The sequence below is a fragment of the Sinohyriopsis cumingii genome, chromosome 4 (genome assembly GCF_028554795.1).
Source record: "Sinohyriopsis cumingii isolate HCF-2022 chromosome 4, ASM2855479v2, whole genome shotgun sequence".
Taxonomy (NCBI): Eukaryota; Metazoa; Mollusca; class Bivalvia; order Unionida; family Unionidae; genus Sinohyriopsis; species Sinohyriopsis cumingii.
The window spans coordinates 57,077,565-57,104,445 of NC_142964.1; the positions used below are offsets into that span (position 1 = coordinate 57,077,565).

The following is a 26,881-nucleotide window of genomic DNA, read 5'->3' on the forward strand; positions in this document are numbered from 1 at the left end:
TTTTATTGTGCATTAGAAATACCATTTGTTCTTAGAAACAAAGCTCCCCAGTTTTGGTACACATGATGCAGAATCATTGTTCTGCAGCTGATTTGTCAACAAAACCCTGATATCCCAGGACCTAGTTATGTCAAAGATTTTTTACACCCCTGACGTAATTGCAATAAACGGGTTTGACTGTATATAACAAGTGGCACCTCTAATATCAAGCTCATCACCATAACTAGAATTCTGTATTTATAAAATACATGTATTCTCTCCCGATTTTGACCCCATCCCCCAAGTTTGATTGTGTTTCCTAAGTTCCTTCAAGCAAAGAAAGACCCTGGGCACAATGTTGGTTGTATACCAATATTTGTCTTTTATGCCAAGTAAGTGTATATATATTAATAGGGTAAGAATCTCAACAGTTTTCAAGTACTAACCTGGGCTATTCCTTTGGGCTTTGCCATTGTCGCAAATTGTGATTTATTTTCCTTACTGGCAACAAAATATATAATTTGGCAATTTTTTTTCCCCTTGACATTGTTGGCTGTTTAAACTTGTATATACAATTTGGGTTTGGAGTTAAGAAATTCAGAGGCACCATGAAAGGAAGCTTTAAACTTGATTTAAAATGTACTGGAATTTATATATTGTTAGATAAATAAATTCATAGCTCATACTGGCAAACCACTTTAACAGCATTGTTATATCATGATCCGCTTATTCTGACATCTGACCTAAGAACTGTATCATGTGAGATCTCAACATTTTTTCTTCTTCTTCATTTCTGGTATCAGAGTTCAACTGGATGAGGTATTATATCATAATGGATCTTTCAGAAGAATTATTAGTGGATTATCATTCACTAGTGATTAATATATTTATTTTATCTGACCTCTCTATGTGGATAGTTAGTAAAATTCCTCTTTTCACTCATATAATTAAATCCTTCAGAACACTCATATCTTCTGTAGTAATCCCTGTCAGAACAGAACTGAACACCTGTGTATTCATCATCTATTGGCCTTTTCTTTTTTTTTTTAAATTTCTGATGCATGAGTTGAAGGCAGCATCACTCCACCACCAGGAATGTCACAACCCTGCCCCCACCAAAGAACATCAAAAACCAAACCAAACACGGAAATCTACTTGTTTTTCTATATATGCTACCAGGACTAGTGACAATCAACCATCTTTTGAAGGCAGGAAAAGTAACTGCTACAATCGACCAAATGATGGCTGATTCCTTTGGCTTTTAAAATATACCTAGAAAAAAAGTAGTTTTGCTGAAACTTCAAGGAAAACTGATAACCTTTGAACCAATTTTCATTCTGTATAAATACTAAGCAAATGAAAAATAATTCAGTCTCAATCAATGTTCTACAATTATTTGATGTTGCTGCCACAATTAAAAAAACAAACATATACTTGGTCCTCCAAGGCTATCCTTTAGTGGTAACTTCAATAACATAAGCACCCTTCATCAAAGAAAGCCAACTAGAATCTTCATAAAAAGCAAATAACTTTTCATCAAAGGAAGTTGTCACCAAACTGAAATAAAAGCAATGGAATCTGATAGAAAGTTTCATTTTTGCAGGAAAAATTTTAAGCTTATGGTCGACACCAACAATGGCTTAAAATGCAAATTTCCAATCTTTTGAAACCATAGATATATGGCCATCAAGTTAACTGAAGATGGGGTATCTCACAAAGATGTTTGATAAACTTCTTAATTTGTTAAGTTTTCATTTCCCTATCAACAGACGCATCCCTGGGTAGCCTCTGCAAGGTGATATTGTCTCCAGCTGACCAAAATCTAGGCCAATTTAAGTAAATGTACATGTATCATGTAAACAGCTATAGCCATGTGCCACTTGCAACACTTGTAGTGAATTTCTAAGTGACAATCGGATATAGATCAAAATGAGGACTACCATTTTTATATATACATGTTATTTGTGTTTTCAAATGGGATGTTAATCATACATGAAGTTTATAACATGTGATCTATACTCGAATGCATGGATTTATTTTATACCAGTACAGTACTTAATGGATTATGTATTGTACTACATAAATGTCACTGTACAAGTGTTTTTCAGACAAACTGTTCTCCCCTCCTCCTGCCATATTTGAGGTAAATGCATCCTTTTCTTCAGCTAACTGACTTGGTTGGTTATAACACAGTTGGTCTATAATATGGTCAGGTTCTATGGACCTGGTCACTGTGTATATACATTTATCTTAGCATCCTACATTGCTTGTTGTTGTTATCTAACATATACTTACATTTCTTATTGCTTTTGCAAAGGTTTCTTCGCGGTTGATAAGCCTATCTTCTTTGTACCCCCCATCAGCCTGAACAGTCACTTCCAAATCAAGGGCAGGGTTGTATGTCCGAATATTGTATTTTGATAATGCCTGTAGGCATACCACTGTGTCCTGTGCAAATCATAAGGTATAGAGTAAAACTTGGTTTCTACAAACAGAATACAACAAATTTACAGCATAAATTGAATTAACATAACACTAATGTATTATGCATATATAATAACACACACACACACACATACATATATATATATATATATATATAATAAATTTACAGTATAAATTGAATTAACATAACCACTAAAGCATTATGTACACACATTAACATAGATATAATAAATTTGCAGTATAAATTTAATTAACATAACCACTAATGTATTTAAAAAATGTACAGAAAAAATTGAATTAAAATACCTAATGATGCATTATGTATACATAATACCAAGGATATTAAAAATTATGAATTGGGGCCCTGGATGACCAAGTGGTTTAAAATGTTCACCTTTACCAATCAATGCCATCTCACCTCTGTCCACATGGGCTCAAGTCTCAGGCTTAGCAAATGTGGATATGTAAGAAAGCTTGCCAGTAGCTTTCCATGGGTCAGTAGTTCTTCCCTGGGTTCTTCCTCCACCATTTAAACTGGCTACCATGTGTAATCTATCATGTGCTGAAAAAATGGTTCTAAACCCACAACAACCAAAAACTAAGAATCAAATAAAGTAACTTTAAGATAGTCCTAAGATTCAAAGTTTCAAAACTGACTGTATATGTTGGTAGACAGCACAGCAATTCTTTGAACTCTTTAGAGTCTAGGGCATGGAATGTCCCCCAACTAGATGTAAAATCTACCAAAACATTTTAAGAAAGAATGTGCACAGTCTCCAGAAGATCCATTTTAGTGCTTATTATACACCCATTTAATCTTACATTACTTATCTGGCATTTTACACAGACCTAAAATTCTGTATCATAAACCCACCCAAGTGGCACTACTTTTATTGGTTTGATATGCTGCATGACATGTATAGTCATTTCTAACACCACAGCAGATTTTCAAATCAGCCTTACAGGAAAGGCTGAATACATATTTATGTTCTTTGAACTTCGTTTAAACCTCTGAAATTCCCATTCCTATCTGTCAATGAGTTGTTTTTTAAATGACATTTCAGTTGCTTAGATTTTGGCATTCTAGCATTGGGTGATAAAACATGCTTAGATATCTTGAAAAACTTTAAAAATCAAACCAAACAAGCCCTGTTTTATGCTGATTGAGATCTTCATTAATCCATTATAATCACTCTCTTTAACACTTCTGGAATTACTTCAGATCATACATTGAATAATCCATGTCAACTAACTTCAAACATTGAAGCCAACCGACCCTGCTCCTTGGAATATACTAACTAAATCATCTAGCCCTGATTAAGCCAGTACATAGTGACATAATCACAGACAGTACTACCATAAATATACTAACTAAATCATCTTGCCCTGATTAAGCCAGTACATAGTGACACAATCACAGACAGTACTACCATAAATATACTAACTAAATCATCTTGCCCTGATTAAGCCAGTACATAGTGACATAATCACAGACAGTACTACCATAAATATACTAACTAAATCATCTAGCCCTGATTTAGCCAGTACATAGTGACATAATCACAGACAGTACTACCATAAATATACTAACTAAATCATCTTGCCCTGATTTAGCCAGTACATAGTGACATAATCACAGACAGTACTACCATAAATATACTAACTAAATCATCTTGCCCTGATTAAGCCAGTACACGGTGACATAATCACAGACAGTACTACCATAAATATACTAACTAAATCATCTTGCCCTGATTAAGCCAGTACATAGTGACATAATCACAGACAGTATTACCATAAATATACTAACTAAGTCATCTTGCCCTGATTAAGCCAGTACATAGTGACATAATCACAGGCAGTACTACCATAAATATACTACAATGGAAGCAAGGTGTGACAAAAAAATGAAAGAAAAAAAATTTAAATAATAATTTTCCATTCGGGAGAAAAGGCTTTCCATCAAGGAGGCACTCATGTATGCACCAGCTGCACTTAAATAAAAACTTCTTAAGTATGTACCTGTTCATGACACAGAAAAACATTCCATAACATAAATTATCAACAACAACAAAGTCAACAACAACAAAGTACCAACTCAACCAGAAAACCTTTCAACTTCGGACTTTCAAAATATTTTTTTGGGGGTGGTGGTTCAAGTATTAGTGGAGAAACTTTCAACTTGTCTAATAATATTGCTACAGATTCAAATTTACTGAGTAACTCTCAGAATAAATTTTATAAACATTTGCAATGTAAGGATGACATATCATAAAGAGCACAGGCTCCGATGGCTCTGAAACTTAAAATAATTACATTTTCTTACAATGACTCCAAAGGCTCTCAAAGTTAAAATAATTACATTTTGTTACAATGACTCCAATGGCTTGGAAACTTAAAATAATTACATTTTGTTACAATGACTCCAATGGCTTGGAAACTTAAAATAATTACATTTTGTTACAATGACTCCAATGGCTCTGAAACTTAAAATAATTACATTTTATTACAATGCTGTTGAGACTTTCTCATCAGTGGGCTACAAGCAGGGAACTGTATTTTTGTTTACAAGGTAAAGTCCTGTAACTCTTCAACTTGAAAATAAAACAAAAAACAAAAAAATAAACAAACAAAAAAAACCAATATCATTTAGAATTTTCTTGTTACAAAAATATCCAATTGATTATTACAAATCTAGTTGGCATGTAAGAAAGATACTATATATTCATTTTGTTTTGTCACCTTACAGTAAATTATACAAATAGTTTCTTGTAATTGAAAAAATATGGAATTTTAAAGTACCTTAAATTAATGAGTTTCAATGTAAAAATGAATGTTGATTTCATTACTGTTAGTCTATTAAATTTGCCCTGAAATTTGCTAAGAAGTGGAGTGTGCTTATCCAGTAAGTAGGGTGCAAATAAAAGGTTTACTTACTAGTCCAACATCTATGTTCCATTTGAGATATATCCACTTGCCTGTGACAGCAGTTTAAATTTATTCATGTGTCCCATACAAACTGTTTTTGAAATCCAACGTTACAGAACTGCACAATATTGATTTGGAGCTAGCCTGGATTATACATGTCTAATGGGGATTTGCAGTGAGTTGTATATTATCATTCATAAATGACATAATACGTAAAAACATAATAAACACAAAACCACACAAGTGCTTTTTCCAGGTCTGGGGGTAAAGAATGAGTTTGATATCAAACTTGTTCTTTCTGCCAACTCAGAACCAAAAACTTTACTTTTGTCTACTTATTATGTTTTAAATTATTTTAGCTGTTGTACGTATAATTGTTTTATTTAATATGTTTGATATGTAATATTTAACAGTATCTTAATATTTTGTTGTCATGCTTGTACCTTTTATCACAAATATGTTTTACATATGCAGTGTATTTGTGTTTCTTGTTGCTTTTATTTTCATACTGTGTCTTACCAACCTTTGCCCCCATATTGTTATTTTAATCTTATCTCATTATCTTATGTCCACAAAGTTATGGAGATTTTTTTAGTATTGATGTCCAGGTTATGTCTTACTGTTATTTGTAGTTTTTTAAATTCCACTCTACAGTTATTATGTACTTTTGAAAGAAAGATATATATAAAGTAAATATGTTTTCTTTTACAACATGTACAGTGGAGAGAATGTTGGCATAGTATTCAATGCTGTTTTCTTGTAATCGGATGTATTCTGACTGAAATTTGTTCACATGTGGTAGTTATGGAAACCATACACTATCAAATATAAATAAGCAGATTAAAATGGCTGCTCCCATGTCCTTGAAAAATTAGCTTGAACTAGCGCAAAATGCACAAACACTAGCTGTGATTAAAATGAGGAAAATTAATTTGCCAGAGTAGCAATATATAAAAAGTAAGAAAAGTTAGTGGATCTTGATCACATTCACCTGAGATACGGATGATAATAAATCTTATTGGACATATTGATGATACAAACCTATTTACCAAGTTTGACCCAAATTCTATAAGAAATACAGTCAGTAGAGAGGCAAAAAAACCCCAGCCAATTAGATGCAAGACCATCTAATTATTATGTGCAAACGTTGCTCATAATAAATCTTACTGCACATATTTATTATATAAGCCTATTTACCAAGTTTCATATCAACTGATATATAGTTCCTCAGGAGGTAAGAAGCTCAGTCAATTAGATGTAATATCACATAATCATTATTTGCAAATTGCACTCATAACATATCTTACTGGACATACTGATGAAGTAGGTCTATTTATCAAGCCTGATCAAAAACAGATAATACAGAAACTACAATGGCAACAAGCCAGCCAATCTGATATAAGATTGCCGAATTACTATGTATGAATCTGACACATTATTAGAATATTGTGAGAAACTACAATGGCAACAAGATAGCCAATCTGACATAATATTGCCTTATTACTATGTATGAATCTGACTCATTATTAGAATATTGTGAGAAACTACAATGGCAACAAGATAGCCAATCTGACATAAGACTGCCTTATTACTATGTATGAATCTGACACATTATTAGAATATTGTGAGAAATTACAATGGCAACAAGCCAGCCAATCTGATATGAATACTTTTGAAATGTCTACACATTCCTAAACATAGTTTCTGCAACTTCTGTCTGAAGCCTGCCCCACCCCCATCTGTAACAAAATATTATCATTAAACAATAATGAAGTGGAACTATGAAGTCTTAAAATGTTGTATGATCTGATTCTATGGTATTATCAGTCTGTCAGCATCATAGTCATGCAGATATATTATTTTTACCTGTGTTGACCTGAATGAGCCATGGGAATTCATATTGGCATTTAGCCAATTGACAATACCACGGGCATATTCAAGGTTATCAAATTCTAGCTGTGTCAATAGAGCATAGCATGTGGTCTCGGCTGTTTTGGCTGAGGGCCGACTATTGGCTTCACTTTCCAATCCCCAATACCTAAAATCTAGAAGTAACAATTCTATTATTTATTACATAATGTAATGATCATAACAACCCTTTAACCTATTTCAGATCTGTAATATTTCACACACACACACACACACACACAATACTTCCCTTGCCAACCATACATAACCTTCAATTTAAATACATCTTATGCCATAGATCTTCACATCATGTTGTATATACTGTATATATTGTAAATAACAGATAGAAGGCCTCAAGGTAGATTAGTTCTGTAACTAATTGAGTTATCTTCTCTCAATAAAGTCTTTATTATTATTATTATTATTATTATTATTATTATTATCAATTTCAAGTTCAATCAAATGTATACCCACCTCCACCCCACCATATCACCCAGAGAGAAGTGTCTGCCATCTTTTGGTCACCTTTTTTATTATTATCATTATTATTATTATTATTATTATTATTATCATCATCACTGACAGGAATAGTGATTTGAGAACTATTGTATGATATGACTCCAGAAATTCCATTTACCTTGCATATTTTATTGATAATGTTATTCTAAAAATCATACTTTAATTTTAACATTCAAATTATCTGAAATAATGTAATCCTTCATCAAATGAATTTCTTCTATACTCTGGTAAAGCATGGATGATCTTCAGGATGGTGGACTGGTGGAACTGATTTCAGTGAAGTACATGACATTTTGAAACATCATAACAGCACATGAAAACTGTACATGACAAGTGTTCTCATTAGCAGCTGGAAGCTGGTTCAAAATCTCTGAATTCGTACTGGTCTGTTTTTACAATAATAAAACATTTCTTGTTACATTGTTGCATTAACTAAACCTTGTAATGCTAAATCTGAGCCAACTACTTCACAACAAGTTATGAGATGACTGAGCACTAAGTACAAGTTACATGATATGACTGGTCACTTTGGATAGTGATGAGTATAGAACCAATTAACTGGCAAAATACTAATTACACATGCAAGTCTGTAGGCAAGGGAATAACTAAAAAGACTATCATACTTCTTGATCCTGTGAAATAAGTTGCACAGGGTAAAAGGGAAGTATGTTGTCCTAGGTGCTGATCCTGTGACATAAGTTGCACAGGGTAAAAGGGAAGTATAGTTGTCCTAGGTGCTGAACCTGTGACATAAGTTGCACAGGGTAAAAGGGAAGACTGTTGCCCTAGGTGCTGATCCTGTGACAGAAGTTGCACAGGGTAAAATGGATGTATGTTGTCCTAGGTGCTGATACTGTGACATAAGTTGCACAGGGTAAAAGGGAAGTATGTTGTCCTAGGTGCAGATGTTGTGACATAAGTTGCACAGGGTAAAAGGGAAGTATGTTGTCCTAGGTGCTGATCCTGTGACAGAAGTTGCACAGGGTAAAATGGAAGTATGTTGTCCTAGGTGCTGATCCTGTGACATAAACTGCATAGAGTAAAAGGGAAGTATGTTGTCCTAGGTGCTGATCCTGTGACATAAGTTGCACAGGGTAAAAAGGGAAGCATAGTTGTCCTAGGTGCTGATCCTGTGACATAAGTTGCACAGGGTAAAAGGGAAGTATGTTGTCCTAGGTGCTGATCCTGTGACAGAACTTGCACAGGGTAAAATGGAAGTATGTTGTCCTAGGTGCTGATCCTGTGACATAATTTGCACAGGGTAAAAGGGAAGCATGTTGTCCTAGGTGCAGATCCTGTGACATAAGTTGCACAGGGTAAAAGGGAAGTATAGTTGTCCTAGGTGCTGATCCTGTGACATAAGTTGCACAGGGTAAAAGGGAAGACTGTTGTCCTAGGTGCTGATCCTGTGACAGAAGTTGCATAGGGTAAAATGGAAGCATGTTGTCCTAGGTGCTGATCCTGTGACATAAGTTGCACAGGGTAAAAGGGAAGTATGTTATCCTAGGTGCTGATCCTGTGACATAAGTTGCACAGGGTAAAAGGGAAGTATGTTGTCCTAGGTGATGATCCTGTGACATAAGTTGCACATGGTAAAATGGAAGTATGTTGTCCTAGGTGCTGATACTGTGACATAAGTTGCACAGGGTAAAATTATTTTGCCCTAGGTGCTGATCTTGTGACAGAAGTTGCATAGGGTAAAAGGGAAGTATGTGATCCTACTTCTTGATCCTATAGCAGATGTGGTAAAAGGAATGCATTGTAATAATGATAATTGTTCAACTATTAACTGAACTGGTAAAACAATTATTAAAATAAAAGTGGTGAAACAACATATAAGAACAAAAATGTTACATAAAATGATGCTATTTGTCCACCCTTGGACATGACCTTTAGTTAAGAGTTGATTTCTTGACACAAACGTCCTTAATAATTATAACTATAGGTTGGGATCCCCCTTCCACTATTCATGTAAGTTCCTTTACAACAGCTTGTGCATTCAACTCTAATGCATACATACACAAATGATGTCATAAAACAAAATACAATATGTGCATCAAAGAACGTTGATGAATATGTAAGTTGTCATATAAAAATGAACCATGTTGACCTGAAATTAACTGTGTGATGTAACTACAAATGAATCTAATCATATTTTCATTGTTTTTGCAATATTAAAATGCAAGTACCATCAATAAACACTGACACAAATGACAAATACATTTAAGAAATAGATAATATCAATAAACACTGACACAAATGATAGACACATTTATGACTTACAGAGTGCAGCAACCACTTCGGTGGCCTAGTGGTTAGAGTGTCCGCCTTGGATGCAGGAGCTCGTGGGTTCGATCCCCGGCCGAGTCATACCAGAGACTTTAAAAATGGTACTAACAGCTGCTTCGCTTGGCGTTCAGCATTAAGAGGTTAGTGTTAGGACTGGTTGGCCTGGTGTCAGGATAATGTGACTGGGTGGGACATCATGCTACATGTCTGAGGCATGATGCCACAGTGCTAGACATCACTATAAACTGCCACATTGCAGACATCGTAGCGATTTGACTGAAAAATTGTTAAAGCTACATTAAAAATCAAAATCACATCACATCACAGAGTGCAGCTAAGTAAGAAACAAACAAATCAGTTCACATCTCTCCATGGCTATGAAAACCATTGTGACAACTTTTGTCTTTGTTAACAATGGTATGCAATGGTATGGCTGTGATTAAAAATATATGTGTGTGTGTGCATGCATGTGTGTGTGTGTGTGTGTGTGTCTGTGTGTGTCTGTGCGTATCAGGGATTCCGTTACATCAGTATATGCTGGTTTTTACTGGTGAAATTCTTCCCTATAACAAAAATTGAGACTGTCAGTAGTCATAACTGAAAAACTGTCAATATTTTAAAGTCTTGAAAGTCAAATGTCCCAACTTCAAAATCTGTCAGAAGCTGATCTGTTCTCTTCATGCAACTGTAGTTCCAAATAAATGCTGACTTTGATCAATGACTGACAACATCTCAGCATGAACAGATTCAGTTTATCTCTTTGATGGATTCAGGTGGCATTAATGATATATACATGTGATGTACTTCTGCTTCCCTAATCCGTTAAAATTTGCCTGTTAGGGCTGGAGTTCCATTGTTATAAAATTCCTGAAACATAGTACTGGATTCTTTCTGCAGTTTAACACATGAGGGAGCAAAGAAGCCAGTTTCATCAAGTGTCATTGCTAACAAAACATTTGCCTGAAGCCATCAAAGAGATAAGCTGACTTTTCGTCTGGTGCTATAGAGTGTGACTAATTGCTGGTGTATGAAGCAGTAAAAGTATAGGACCACTATTTCTGCTTGATAGATGTTAATGCATACTTTTATTCTTTTTGTTCAAAACATGCAACCTCATGTTTTTTGCCAATGGACTGGCTTGGTATGGATTTTGCTGCTTTCATTTTATGGATGACATCAAGTCATGTGATCTGTAAACCATGCTGAAGTTGAATGCTTTCACTGGAACTAAGCCACTATAACTGAGCATTGTATGCAGTGCATGTAAAAACCCTAACTATTTACTATATAAATGGTCTCTGAACCAAAGTTGTTAATTGTGTGAGGATTAATTTAGTGACTGGAATGGGATTATATTATCTGAGTTTCCTCTGACCCTTCCTACCCCATCTTAGATATTTTGACATTTATGTTGAGACCCCCTGGGGGTCGGAGGATATTTGCTCTTGAAAAGTTGAAGTCTTTGCCACGTAGAGAGAGCCAGATTAATGAAGCATAGAGCACATGACAGCAACACAATACTACTGCGCTGTGACATGTGCTCCCTCCTCTTTGAACTTACTATTCTCCATTTTGCTGTGATAGGTTTATGATTGTAGTTCTTGGAATAAATATGTTGAGAATTAAGTACACTTTAGTTCATTTTACAAACACTGTGACTTTCATTTAATATTTTTAAATTTCGTACAACATTGGGAAGGGCTTTTATTGTTGATATAATGTAACTTTTGGACCTTTATGGCATGGACATGTAGACTGCAATATTTGCTTAGTCATGTGACAAACCATGCAAATAGTGAGTACCAGGTCAAATTTCATCAACGCTGTAGTTAAGTCTCGTCTCTCAATATCAAAGACATAACAAATGTTATATTTGCAATTTGGAGTGGGAAGGGTCAGAGGAAACTAGGACTAGGGATAAAATACTGTTGGGATGTTGGTTTTAACACTATTTATTATCAATGCAGCTCCTGCAAAGGTCAGAAATGCATTCATTTAATTTTTTCTTTTAACATAATTTTCCTGAATTTATGCAAATGATAAATTATGTATTTATGATATTGGCTGATTAACATTAGCACCAGTAAAATTTGTCCTTGTATGACTTTTTCCATCCCTGCCATTATGAAGTACTGCAGGTGCACAACACTAGCAGAATCTTTGTGTGCATGGAAACTAATCTTACCTGAGCTTGCTAGTGCATTGCATTGCATACCTATCCAGGACAAAAAAATGTGCTGTTCTGCATATAAGAAAATTCTAGCTTCCCATTTGATGGAAAGTTCTGGAAGTCATGAACTAGGAAGAAAACAGACTCAGACTACTTGTGGGACCGCAAAACGGTATAAAGAGGGAATATAGTATAATGACAGATAGGTATTACACCATCCAAGTTAGTTAATCCTACCCCCACTAAAAACCACAAGCTTCATTTTAATATCAGTAACACATTACCTGTTACTAATGCACTGCTGAATTTGCTAAGGAAGGCTGATGGCCTAAAAAAAACGAAGATAAATACTCCCCCTTACATTAGTAATGTCCACTACTGTAAGCTGTTATCAGCTTTGGCCACATTTTGTACCACAAGTACTGGTCCCAAAGAAAATATGCCTTTATGCTAACCATGCTTTTTCTGAAATTTGGCAAAAAGGTTGCCCTACAATCCATAATGGTAGAAATTGAGCATTCTCTCTCTTTGTTGAGGAACAGAACAAAGTCAACCACGGTGCTCATAAAGACACGGATCGGATTAATGCATTTCCTATTGCACCAATCAATAATGATTCTCCTGTTTACATCATACACCCAGCCTGAATATAACTGGCAACTATGTTTGCAAATGTGTCCTGGCAGATACATCTCTGGCTGGCTTTTGTGTACTGTGGAATCCTGTATCCATGGTCTCCTTGATAGGGTCTTAATAGGGTGGAGATTTATATTTTAGGTAACTTTAGCAAATATATACTCCATAGGCAAGTCTGAAACCACTGCATGGATTTTATGGAAACACTTGGCTCTCATAAAATGTTAACATGCCAGCAAGAGTGACATCTATATCACAAATTCCCAATGATTGTATCTATCATAGAAAGTCTGCTGATGAAAGCCCAATACTGATACATCCATTCATCTGGAAAGAAGCTGAGATAATAATATTTGTCAAAGATATAACTTTCCATTCAGGAAGAACAGCAATAACAGGGATTTCAAGATGGCTGTAGTCATGCCCATATTGGATATCAGATTGGTACCATTTTCATTTAAGACCAATTGTACATAATAAGAAGACTTCTGGACAATATGACCTGTTCAAGTTGAGTTTTGGTAACTACACTTTTAACATGGTTGCCAAAGTGGCCATATTGGATGTCAGGTCAGCACCATTTGTATTAGGAAAACCCAGACATCTTAAGTCTTTTAGTGAAAGCTCATGTTCATAAAACCATTAATTCAGGAATATTAGCTACAAGATTTTCAAGATGGTTGCTCTGGCAGCCTTAATGGATGTCAGATTAGCACCATTTTCATTTAGAACCAACTAAACCATGGGATGAATTTATGTGTAAAATTTCAAGGCAATCCTTCAAGTTTACAAGAAGTAGTAATAACAAACTTGCGCTAACGGACAGAAGGACACAAGACATCAGATGACAGATAATTAACAATGGACAGCAAACTATCCATTAGCTCTTCTGGTCTACAGCAGTAAAACTAAGAAAAGACCCTACTTTGACATATCAACTGAATAGTTGTTTTTCTTGTTAATAACTGGAGTCTGATTTTTTTTTTACACATATGTACAACTATGTATTTCTGGACAATACAAAGAATCGCAAACAATAAACCACACAAGGATTGAACAGGAACACAATGGGGACAACCATTTCATTTTTGGGTTATATAATCTAATATGTGATACAAACACCCGCCATCAGCCGTCCTACAAAAATATATAAGTGGAACATGTCGAAATAGATAAGGTAATAGATTTTACATACATAGGCTCTATGCTTATTGGGCTGAGACAACACATACACCCTTCCTGACCACCATCTGACTAAAGTCAAGTGGTGGGGAAATGGGGTGAAGTGAGTAAAGAACAATATCAAAATTCAGAATGTGTATAACAATCATTTAAAACATATTTTGCTACAGCTCTGAATCAAATAATTTTATATAAAAAATACTGATTAAGCTTTATGACAATTGTTGTTTGATTCATTAAAATTGCCTTAAGACTTTATTACTGCAAAGGATAGCAACCTCAAAAATAGGTTACTGATGTAGTCAGGTGAAATCTATTGAAGTGCAAGTCCTGTCTTCCTACATTAACAGGTTGAAATACAAAATAAACTTGTTTACTTCTACTACCAATCTGCCTGTAACCAATACAGAATAATATTTGCTTATGATTGGGATACAAAATGCATGGAATTTCTTCCTCTTAAGCTCATGATTGGGCTATAAAATGTTTGGAATTTCACCAAATGACAGAGTAATATTTACTGATGATTGGGCTACAAAATGCATGAAATTTCACCCACTTACACAAACTCGTGATTGGGCTACAAAATGCCAGTAATTTTACCCATTTAACAGAGTAATATTTGCTGATATTTGAGCAACAAAATACATGGAATTTCATTCATGTACACAAATTCATGACTGCAGGACTACAAAATAATCAAATTTCAGTCACTTAAACTTGTGATTGGGCAGTGCATTGAATCTAACTCATTTAAACAAACACATGATTGGGCTACAAATAAGCATGGAATTTCACCCACTTTCACAAACTTCATGTGTTAAGTTTCAGGGGGAATTCTGAAGAGCAAAAAGATCATTTGTTTATTTCCAGATTTAATTTCCACGCATATCAATTAGATTATTCCTTAATATACACAAGTTTAAATAAACTTAATGTTTTATTTCCCTGATGCTTTGAAGTTAGACTGGTGTTAATGCTGTCCACATCTTCACAGTTGAAATCCCCCAATTAAAAAAAATACTGCATATGTTATTATCTACCATAGATCAACGAATGTCTCAATTAATTTGTGGCCCAAAAAAATCATCTGTCCTTTATATTATCAGGGCCACAAGCATTTATCCAAGCAATATCAACCATGTGAAAATCTATGCTTAAGATGGTAAAATTCTATCATTTAAAATAGATGTTTCTTTTTGGTATGTTATACTTCAATACCACATGAAAACACAGATAATCCGGTGAAAGTGGTACATATACACAACTAAACATGAAGGCAATTTATTCTAAACCAATCTCCTTCAACTCCATGCAAATAATTCATATCCATTTGCACTCCAAGAAATGGAGTCACATTCACTGATCTTGTATCCATGGTATCAGGTTCAATGTCAAATATGGTAAAGAAAATTCTTGATTCCATGAAAACACCCACATATAATACTGGGTGAAAGTGGTTGATATACACTGGGATGTATACACCTTGTCTATGCATGAAAGTACACTGGGATGTATACACATTGTCTATGCATGAAAATACACTAGGATGTATACACATTGTCTATGCATGAAAGTACATTGGGATGTATACACATTCTCTATGCATGAAAGTACACTGGGATGTATACACATTGTCTATGCTTGAAAGTACATTGGGATGTATACACATTGTCTATGCATGAAAGTACACTGGGATGTATACACATTGCCTAGGCATGAAAGTACACTGGGATGTATAAACATTGTCTATGTATGAAAATACACTGGGATGTATACACATTGTCTATGTATGAAAATACACTGGGATGTATACACATTGCCTATGCATGAAAATACACTGAGATGTATACACATTGTCTATGCATGAAAGTACACTGGGATGTATATACATTGTCTATGAATGAAAGTACACTGGGATGTATGCACATTGTCTATGCATGAAAGTACACTGGGATCTATATACATTGTCTATGCATGAAAATACACTGGGATGTATACACATTGTCTTTACATGAAAATACACTGGGATGTATACACATTGTCTATGCATGAAAGTACATTGGGATGTATACACATTGTCTATGCATGAAAGTACACTGGGATGTATACACATTGCCTAGGCATGAAAGTACACTGGGATGTATAAACATTGTCTATGTATGAAAATACACTGGGATGTATACACATTGTCTATGTATGAAAATACACTGGGATGTATACACATTTTCTATGCATGAAAATACACTGAGATGTATACACATTGTCTATGCATGAAAGTACACTGGGATGTATATACATTGTCTATGAATGAAAGTACACTGGGATGTATGCACATTGTCTATGCATGAAAGTACACTGGGATCTATACACATTGTCAGGAGGTCAATTTGCCCACGGATCATTTCATGAAGAATGACCCCGGGCAAATTCTTCAGCGAGACGTCCTGAAACCAGCTTTGAGCAAATAATATACACACTCAAGTAACACATTAAGATCTACCAAAGGTACATAAGACCTACAAAATAAACAATCTGACCCAGCCAAATAAGAAACTAAAGTCTACATAATGATTAGAAATACAAGAGTACCACGGTACATCAATTAAAACCTAATAAAGCTCTCATCTCCCTGTTTAACAAACAGGGAAAGAGAACTACACCGAATTAAGCAAAATTGAATTATACGAAAAACCAACAACCTGCTAAAATCTATATAATATGAAAAGACGCAGTACAAACCCCCACAAGATACACAAACACACAAAACATATATACACACTTTATTATTCTTATTTACTTACCTAAGAGGAAGACTGGAACCATTTGACATAGATAAGCCAATACAAAAAAAAAAAAAAAAAAAAAAAAAGAAAAAAAAAACATACGTGAACATACAAAAAAAAAAAATTTAATTAAAAAAAAAAAAATTTAATTAAAAAAAAAAAATAAAAAAAAAAAAAGAGGATATATGTATATATATGTCTACATGTACATATATAGGTACATATATGCACAAAATAAATATATGAATAACAGGGCATAAATGACTATGGCAAAGTCAACTTTATAAGAAAACAATATAAAGAAAACAAGGGGGAGGAATTTGGCCCATGACGTTAATATGTCAATGGGACAATAGTACGACCCTAAATCGGAAGTCCAAACTTATGGAACTCGGACCCCAAAAAGTCCTATCGGGGTCGGAAAGTACATACAATTTGGACTTCATGGGATTTAAAAAAACTTACAAATATGATGATAAAAAAGAAATTAACCCTGCAAAATTCAAAATCAACATTATTGTTTTTATACAGTGAACATACACAGATAATTTATGGGAGGACAGGGTCAACCCACAATAAAATACACTTTTAGATATAATCAGGGTGTCACTTCTAAGTTCTAACCAGCTATATATGCTGGGAAGGAGCTAAGATGTGTCAACAATAGAAATATACACATTGTCTATGCATGAAAATACACTGGAATGTATACACATTGTCTATGCATGAAAATACACTGGGATGTATACACATTTTCTATGCATGAAAGTACACTGGGATCTATACACATTGTCTATGCATGAAAGTACACTGGGATGTATATACATTGTCTATGAATGAAAGTACACTGGGATGTATACACATTGTCTATGCATGAAAATGCAATTTGACCAATTTTAGTAAATGGCTTGGCTAATGTTAATCCCATGCCATGAATTTAGAACCCCAAAAGCCTCTTGGTAATCTTGACCAACTGTATGCAAATACATGCTGGTTATTGGATAAATCTATTTCTGAATGGAGTGACTACTATAAGAATGACCCATTTCCTAAAGGACACATGGGAAAATAGTTTGATTTACGCTCATGTCAGACTAATTTGTTTACCTAGATTCACTGCAATCAACAGACGTCAATGTAAGTTGGAATAAGATGTCTAAGGATTAACATTAACCAAACTGTTCATTTGAAATGGAAATGGATATGATAGTTTTCCACAGAGATGCAGAAGGCTGGAGGAAAAATTCACAATATTTGAAAAATTTACATTATTTTCATGCAAATTTTAGCAATACTGCACTTTAATCAAGCCAGATCAAGGGTGGGACACAAGCTGCTGAGGGTCCAAGAGAGAACTAGAATTTATTATAAACCTGGTAACCTGTAACACTAAATGCAACCATTTATCAACTTACCTTGTCCTGCTGTTCTGCTCAGCTCTTTGAGTCGGTTGTTGGCATCTGTCATGTTAGGACTTTTCGATATGGCTAGTGCATAGGCTGCAATTGCTAGGACATACATGTCATTCATGTTTTTATAATTTCCTTCCACATATTTCATGGCCTTGTCAATTACAGCATTCACTGTCTGGGACACCTTTATAAAGAGCAAAAAAATAATAAGATGATTCCCTCAAAGAGACTTGAGTATTTTATTGGCTGAAAAGAATTCTGAAGAAATCACATGAAGTCCTGTTCTTCCCTTCTTTTATTCTTCTTAATTGCTCAGCACTGAATTCCTGTATTGTTTTAGAAACTCTAACACCACTATATGGCCACATACTTAGTTTGGTCTGCTAAAAACAAACAACCTTTCAAAGCCAAGAGTCCTCCCAAGGGACTCATGCTCTGCTGGCAAAGAAGAATTCTCAGGAATCTGAGGTAAGTCCATTTCTTTGTTTTAACTGCCAAATATTCAAACTAAATTAGGTATCAAAACTATATTCTTTTGTTTGAACTAACATATTCACAAAAAACCTTAAAGTACAGTACAAAGTTCTCTAACATTTTCTCTCACCTTACACCTGATATCATAGATAGTATATCACTAAACTTGTCTCAGAAAATGTCCAATATAACCATAATAAGTTTGGTTAAATCTATAAGTAAAATATTTTGAAATAAAGGCCATCCTATTCTTTCTTCAGATATATCCACAAACTGAAAAATGATAAAACTTCATCCATACTTGACTTTATTATTATGCTTAACAGCCAGTACAGCTAAAATGCCAAGGAAAGAACTTTAACCTTAAGTGCTAGCAATCAAGTGATCATTGTTATACAACCAATTACAAAGTCATGGCAAAATCCACTTGTATCAGTAGAAGTCATTGTATTTATAATCTCAGTCAGGTACAAAATGCAAGCAATGATCTTTGACTTGACCGCAAGTTAAACTTAATCTGTCTGATTTTAAAAAATTCTTCACAAAGGTGCCATATGTTCAAAACCAATTAAATATTGCTAGAAGTGTTCCAGTGAAAAACACATGTAAAGGTCACTTTTGGGGGGAAAGAGGAGTTGAGATCATTAAGGTACCATGATGGAGTCATTAGAAGCCTTTCAGTAAAAATCGTAGATCAGTGTGACCTTCCATTCTGAAGAAGCAGCAATGGAAATTTAATGGTGGCTATAATGCAAGTCAGGTTGAAACCATTTGTATTGAAGACCAACCAGAGATCAATCTTAAGGTCAAAATTTCATGTTCATCTTTTGAGGAGGAATAGTGACAAGAGTTTCAAGATGGCCACCATGGTAACCTTATTGGATGTGTGATAGCATGTCCTACCTACAGGCACAAACTTCATTTAGGACCAAATATAGGTCATAATAAGTCTTTAAGTGAAAACCAATTGTCAGTATGTCCTTCTGTTCAGAAGGAGTAGCAATAACAAGACTTTCACAAATCATATGGGATATCAGATTATAACCATCTTTAATAAAGGCCAACTAGACAGTATAGGAAGTCTTACTGTGAAAGCCCCATGTCAATATGACCATCCATTCAAGAGTAGTAGCAATAGCATTATTTTCAAGATGGCCACAGCAGAGGCCCTTTGGATACTTGTGGATCTATTTTCATTTAAGCCAACTAGACACCATAAGAAGTTCTTTTTTACATATAGCAAAAACCCAATGTAAAAGCAACAGTCATTCTGGGGAAATAGCAATAAAAAAATTTTCAAAATGACTTCTGAGGTAGTCATGTTGGATATCAGATAACACTATTTACACTTAGAATCAACCAAACATCATAAAAATGTTTCTGTGAAAACCCCATGCCGATACAGCCATCTGAGCAAAAGTAATAGTGGTAACAAGATTTTCAACATGGCTGCCATATTGGATGTCCAACAGGCATCATTTGTAATCATAACCATTAAACCTTCGCTTGAATTTGTTTGTAAAGCGTCATGGCAATCCTCCCTTCAGCTCAGGAGGAGTAGTAGTATCAAAGTTGTGCTAAAAGACAATGGATGATGGAACCCAGATGATATATAGAAGGCTCTTCTGTTTTGTGTTCAGTAGAGTCAATAAATAAGTTATTATAAGTTGGCATCATTCAAGGTATTCATTAGATGTATGTATAAACTAGGTTTGATATAAACCTAGTCATATTTGTTAGTTCTATCATGCCCACAAGCTATCACAGACATAATCCAAAATCATGATCTTTGACCTTGAAATCACCATAAAAAGTGAAAACTATCAACTTCTTTATTGAAACAAAAATTATACACAGAGAATGGTCAAAGTTCCTATTTGTACAACTCGGTGTTTGTTAAAGTAATGAAATACAAAAATGGATACAATGACCTCTGACTTGAACTCATGATCAAGTAGGTCTGGCTTTTATACTAATTCAAACTAGTGTGGTCATGCTTTAAGGTCATATCTACACATTATTTTGGAACATGTTTTAGTGAAGACCCTATGTCAATGCCACCGTTCAGTCAAGTTGGCTACTGTTCAAATGGTTCCCATGTTGAAGGTCAGATCAGAACCATTTCCATTCATAATCAACTACATATTGTTCTAATGTTTAGCTGAAAGCCCATGGTGACACAAACCATTACTTCAGAATCAGCAGCCATACAAAGATTTTCATGTCCATCGAATACACGAAAGGAACAACATACTGCTAGAAGTGTTTTGGTGAAAATGATACATAGAAAGGGTCATCCATTTAGAAGGGGTATCTATAACAAGAAATTCATACTGAAAACTCTGGTGGCCATTTGGATGGTCATAATGGCACTGTTTACATTTATGAACAACTGCATATCATAATAAGAGTTTTGGTGACAACTCCATGTATGTTGTTATAGTATAATTCTATTTAAGCACATTAATTGCTGTATGGTGCCAATGAAATGTTAATTCTAAAATTGTAAAGCAAGAAAAAATTGCAAAAAAGTTAGGAAGATAAATCCTTTCAGATAAATGTTAATCTAATGTCCTACAAGATAAAAGATAAATGGTTACTAATGGTATCCCTCAAAGATGAAGGAAATAAAGAATCAAATATTTTTTTTTATTTTATATAAGCCACATTCTGTTAACTTGTCCAAGATAATCTCTGATAATATATTATCTTAAAACTTACTTACTGACTTCACATGAAAATGAAAAAACTCTTGTCTTATGTGGATGGGAGTCTATGCACTCAACAAAAATGGGTTCATGTGGACGCTGTCAAAGTCTGCACTCTAGCCGAGTCCCACACACAAGGTGGTATTCAAGGGTCACCTGTATGTGTCTTACATGCAAGCACTCACACATAAGGTGGTACTCAAGGGACATCTATAAGTGTCTCATATGCAAGCACTCACACATAAGGTGGTATTCAAGGGTCATCTGTATGTGCCTTATATGCAAGCACTCACACATAAGGTGGTATTCAAGGGTTTTCTGTATGTGTCTTATATGCAAGTCAGACACATAAGGTGGTATTCAAGGGTCATCTCTATGTGTCTTATATGCAAGCACACACAGATAAGGTGGCATTCAAGGGTCATCTGTATCCATCTTATATGCAAACACACACACATAAGGAGGTATTCAAGGGTCCTCTGTGTGCATCTTATATGCAAGCACTCACACATAAGGTGGTATTCAAGAGGCATCTGTATGTGTCTTATATGCTAGCACACACCAATAAGGTGGTATCAAGGGTCATCTGTAAGTGTCTTATATGCAAGCACTCACACATAAGGTGGTATTCAAGGGTCATCTCAATGTGTCTTACATGCAAGCACTCACACATAAAGTGGTATTCAAGGGTCATCTCTATATGTTTTAGATGCAAGCACTCACACATAAGGAGGTATTCAAGGGTCATCTGTATGTGTCTTATATGCAAGCACTCACACATAAGGTGGTATTCAAGAGTCATCTGTATGTGCCTTATATGCAAGCACTCACACATAAGGTGGCATTCAAGGGTCTTCTGTATGCATCTTATATGGAAGTCAGACACATAAGGTGGTATTCAAGGGTCATCTGTATGTGTCTTATATGCAAGCACACACACATAAGGTGGTATTCAAGAGTCATCTGTATGCATCTTATATGCAAGCACTCACACATAAGGTGGTATTCAAGGGTCATCTGTATGTGTCTTATATGCAAGCAAACACACATAAGGTGGTATTCAAGGGTCATCTGTATGTGTCTTATAAGAAAGCACTCACACATAAGGTGGTACTCAAGGGTCATCTGTATGCGTCTTGTATGCAAGCACTCACACATAAGGTGGTATTCATCATCTATGTCTCTTATATGCAAACACACACATATAAGGTGGTATTCAAGGGTCATCTGTATGTGTCTTATATGCAAGAACACACACATAAGGTGGTATTCAAGGGTCATCTGTATGCATCTTATATGCAAGCACACACACACAAGATGTTATTCAAGGCTAATCTGTGTCTTATATGCAAGCACTCACACATAAGGTGGTATTCAAGGGTCATCTGTATGTGTCTTATATGCAAGCACTCACACATAAGGAGGTATTCAAGGGTCATATGTATTTGTCTTATATGCAAGCACAGACACATAAGGTGGTATTCAAGGGTCATCTGTATGTGTCTTATATGCAAGCATTCACATGAGTGGTATAAAAGGGTCATCTGAATGTGTCTTATATGCAAGCACTCACACTTAAGGTGGTATTCAAGGGTCATCTGTATCTGTCCTATTTCCAAGCACTCACACAAAAGGTGGTATTCAAGGGTCATCTGTATGTATCTTATATGCAAGCACTCACACATAAGGTGGTATTCAAGGGTCATCTGTATGTGTCTTATATGCAAGCACTCGCACATAAGGAGGTATTCAAGGGTCATCTATATGTGTCTTATATGCAAGCACTCAGACATAAGGTGGTATTGAAGGGTCATCCGAATGTGTCTTATATGCGAGCACTCACACATAAGGTGGTATTTAAGGGTCATCTGCATTTGTCTTATTTGCAAGCACTCACACATAAGGTGGTATTCAAGGTTCATCTGTATGTGTCTTATATGCAAGCACTCACATAAGGTCGTATTAAAGGGTCATTTGTATGTGTCTTATATGCAAGCACTCACACATAAGGAAGTATTCAAAGGTCATCTGTATGTGTCTTATATGCAAGCACTCACACATAAGGAGGTATTCAAGTGTCATCTGTATGTGTCTTATATGCAAGCACTCACACATAAGGAGGTATTCAATGGTGATCTGAATGTGTCTTACATGCAAGAACTCACACATAAGGTGGTATTCAATGGTCAACTGTATGCATCTTATATGCAAGCACACACACATAAGGTGGTATACAAGGGTCATCTGTATGTGTCTTGTATGCAAGCACTCACACATAACATGGTATTCAGGGATGATCTGTATGTGTATTATATGCAAGCACTCACACATAAGTTGGTATTCAAGGGTCATCTGTTTGTGTCTTATATGCAAGCACACACACATAAGGTGGTAGTCAAGGGTCAACTGTATGTCTTATATGCAAGCACACACACATAAGGTGGTATTCAAGGGTCATCTGTATGCATCTTATATGCAAGCACTCACACATAAGGTTTTATTCAAGGGTCATCTGTATGTGTCTTATATGCAACCACACAAACAATGTGGTACTCAAGGGTCATCTGTATGCATCTTATATGCAAGCACTCACACATAAGGTGGTATTCAAGGGTCATCTGTATGCATCTTCTATGCAAGCAGTCACACATAAGGTGGTATTCAAAAGTCATCTGTATGTGCCTTATATGCAAGCACACACACATAAGGTGGTATTCATGGGTCATCTGCATGTGTCTTATATGCAAGAACACACACATAAGGCGGCATTCAAGGGTCATCTGTATGTGTCTTATATGCAAGCACAGACACATAAGGTGGTATTCATCAGTCATCTGTATGAGTCTTATATCCAAGCACTCACACATAAGGTGGTATTCAAGGGCCATCTGTATATGCCTTGTATGCAAGCACACACACATAAGGTGGTATTCATGGGTCATCTGTATGTGTCTTATATGGAAGCACTCACACATAAGGTGGTATTCAACAGTCATCAGTATGTGTCTTACATCCATGCACTCACACATCAGGTGGCATTCAAGGGTCATCTGCATGTGTCTTATAAGCAAGCACTCACCCATAAGGTGGTATTCAAGGGTCATCTCAATGTGTCTTAAATGCAAGCACTCACACATAAAGTGGTATTCAAGGGTCATCTCTATATGTTTTAGATGCAAGCACTCACACATAAGGAGGTATTAAAGGGTCATCTGTATGTGTCTTATATGCAAGCACTCACACATAAGGTGGTATTCAAGATTCATCTGTATGCATCTTGTATACATGCACTCACACATAAGGAGGTAATCAAGGGTCATCTGTATGTGTCTTATATGCAAGCACACACACATAAGGTGGTATTCAAGGGTCATCTGTATGTGTCTTATATGCAAGCACTAACACATGAGTGGTATAAGAGGGTCATCTGAATGTGTCTTATATGCAAGCACTCACACATAAGGTGGTATTCATGGGTCATATGTATCTGTCTTATTTGCAAGCACTCACACAAAATTTGGTAATCAAAGATCATCTGTATGTGTCTTATATGCAAGCACTCACACATAACTTGATATTCAAGGGTCATCTGTATGTGTCTTATACGCAAGCACTCACACATAAGGAGGTATTCAAGAGTCATCTATATGTGTCTTATACGCAAGCACTCACACATAAGGTGGTATTGAAGGGTCATCTGAATGTGTCCTATATGCGATCACTCACACAAAGGTGGCATTCAAAGGTCATCTGTATCTGTCTTATTTGCAAGCACTCACACAAAAGGTGTTATTCAAGAGTCATCTGTATGTGTCTTATATGAAAGCACTCATACATAAGGTGGTATTCAAGGGTGATCTGTATGCATCTTATATACAAGCACTCACACATAAGGAGGTGTTCAAGGGTCATCTGCATGTCTCTTATATGCAAGCACTCACACATAAGGTGGTATTCAATGGTCAACTGTATGCATCTTATATGCAAGCACACACACATAAGGTGGTATTCAAAGGTCATCTGTATGTGTCTTATATGCAAGCAATCACACATAAGGTGGTATTCAAGGGTCATCTGTATGCGTCTTATATGCAAGCACTCACACATAAGGTGGAATTCATCATCTATGTGTCTTATATGCAAACACACTCATATAAGGTGGTATTCAACGGCCATCTCTATGTGTCTTTTATGCAATCACACACACATAAGGTGGTATTCAAGGGACATATGTATGTGTCTTATATGCAAGCACTCACACATAAGGTGGTATTCAAGGGTCATCTGTATGCATGTTATATGCAAGCACACACACATAAGGTGGTATTCAAGGGTCATCTGTATGTGTCTTACATGCAAGCACACACACATAAGGTGGTATTCAAGCGTCCTATGTATGTGTCTTATATGCAAGCACTCACACATAAGGAGGTATTCAAGTGTCTTCTGTATGTATCTTGTATGCAAGCTCTCACACATAAGGTGGTATTCATCATCTATGTCGCTTATATGCAAAAACACACATATAAGGTGCTATTCAAGGGTGATCTGTATGTCTTATATGCAAGAACACACACATAAGATGGTATTCAAGGATTATCTGCATGTGTCTTATATGCAAGCACACACACATAAGGTGGTATTCAACAGTCATATATATGCATCTTATATGCAAGCACTCACATAAGGTGGAATTCAAGGGTCAATTGTATGTGTCTTATATGCAAGTACAGACACATAAGGTGGCATTCAAGGGTCATCATCTATATGTATTATATGCAAGCACACACATATCAGGTGGTATTCAAGGGTCATCTGTATGTGTCTTACATGCAAGCACTCACACACAAGCAGGTATCCAAGGGTCATCTGTATGTGTCTTACATGAAAGCACACACACATAAGGTGGTATTCAAGGATCATCTGTATGTGTCTTATATACAAGAACTCACACATAAGGTGGTATTCAAGGGTCATCTGTATGTGTCTTATATGCAATCACTCACACATAAGGAGGTATTCAAAGGTCATCTGTATGTGTCTTATATACAAGCACTCACACATAAGGTGGTATTCAAGGGTCATCTGTATGTGTCTTATATGCGAGCACTCGCACATAAGGAGGTATTCAAGGGTCATCTATATGTGTCTTATATGCAAGCACTCAGACATAAGGTGGTATTGAAGGGTCATCTGAATGTGTCTTATATGCGAGCACTCACACATAAGGTGGTATTTAAGGGTCATCTGTTTTTGTCTTATTTGCAAGCACTCACACATAAGGTGGTATTCAAGACTCATCTGTAGGTGTCTTATATGCAAGCACTCACATAAGGTCGTATTCAAGGGTCATTTGTATGTCTCTTATATGCAAGCACTCCCACATAAGGAAGTAGTCAAAGGTCATCTGTATGTGTCTTATATGCAAGCACTCACACATAAGGA

General features: G+C 35.6%; 1 protein-coding gene across 1 annotated transcript in view; it reads right to left on the reverse strand.

Annotated features, from left to right (window-relative positions):
- Positions 1-26,881, reverse strand: part of LOC149801209 (complement C3-like) — a 272,151-nt gene that overhangs the window by 100,379 nt on the left and 144,891 nt on the right. The window contains exons 19-21 of the mRNA XM_089956779.1: positions 18,258-18,438; positions 7,219-7,397; positions 2,275-2,427 (exon numbers count right to left, since the gene is read on the reverse strand). Coding sequence (XP_089812905.1) covers positions 2,275-2,427; positions 7,219-7,397; positions 18,258-18,438 — 513 coding nt within the window. The remainder of the gene's footprint in view (positions 1-2,274; positions 2,428-7,218; positions 7,398-18,257; positions 18,439-26,881) is intronic.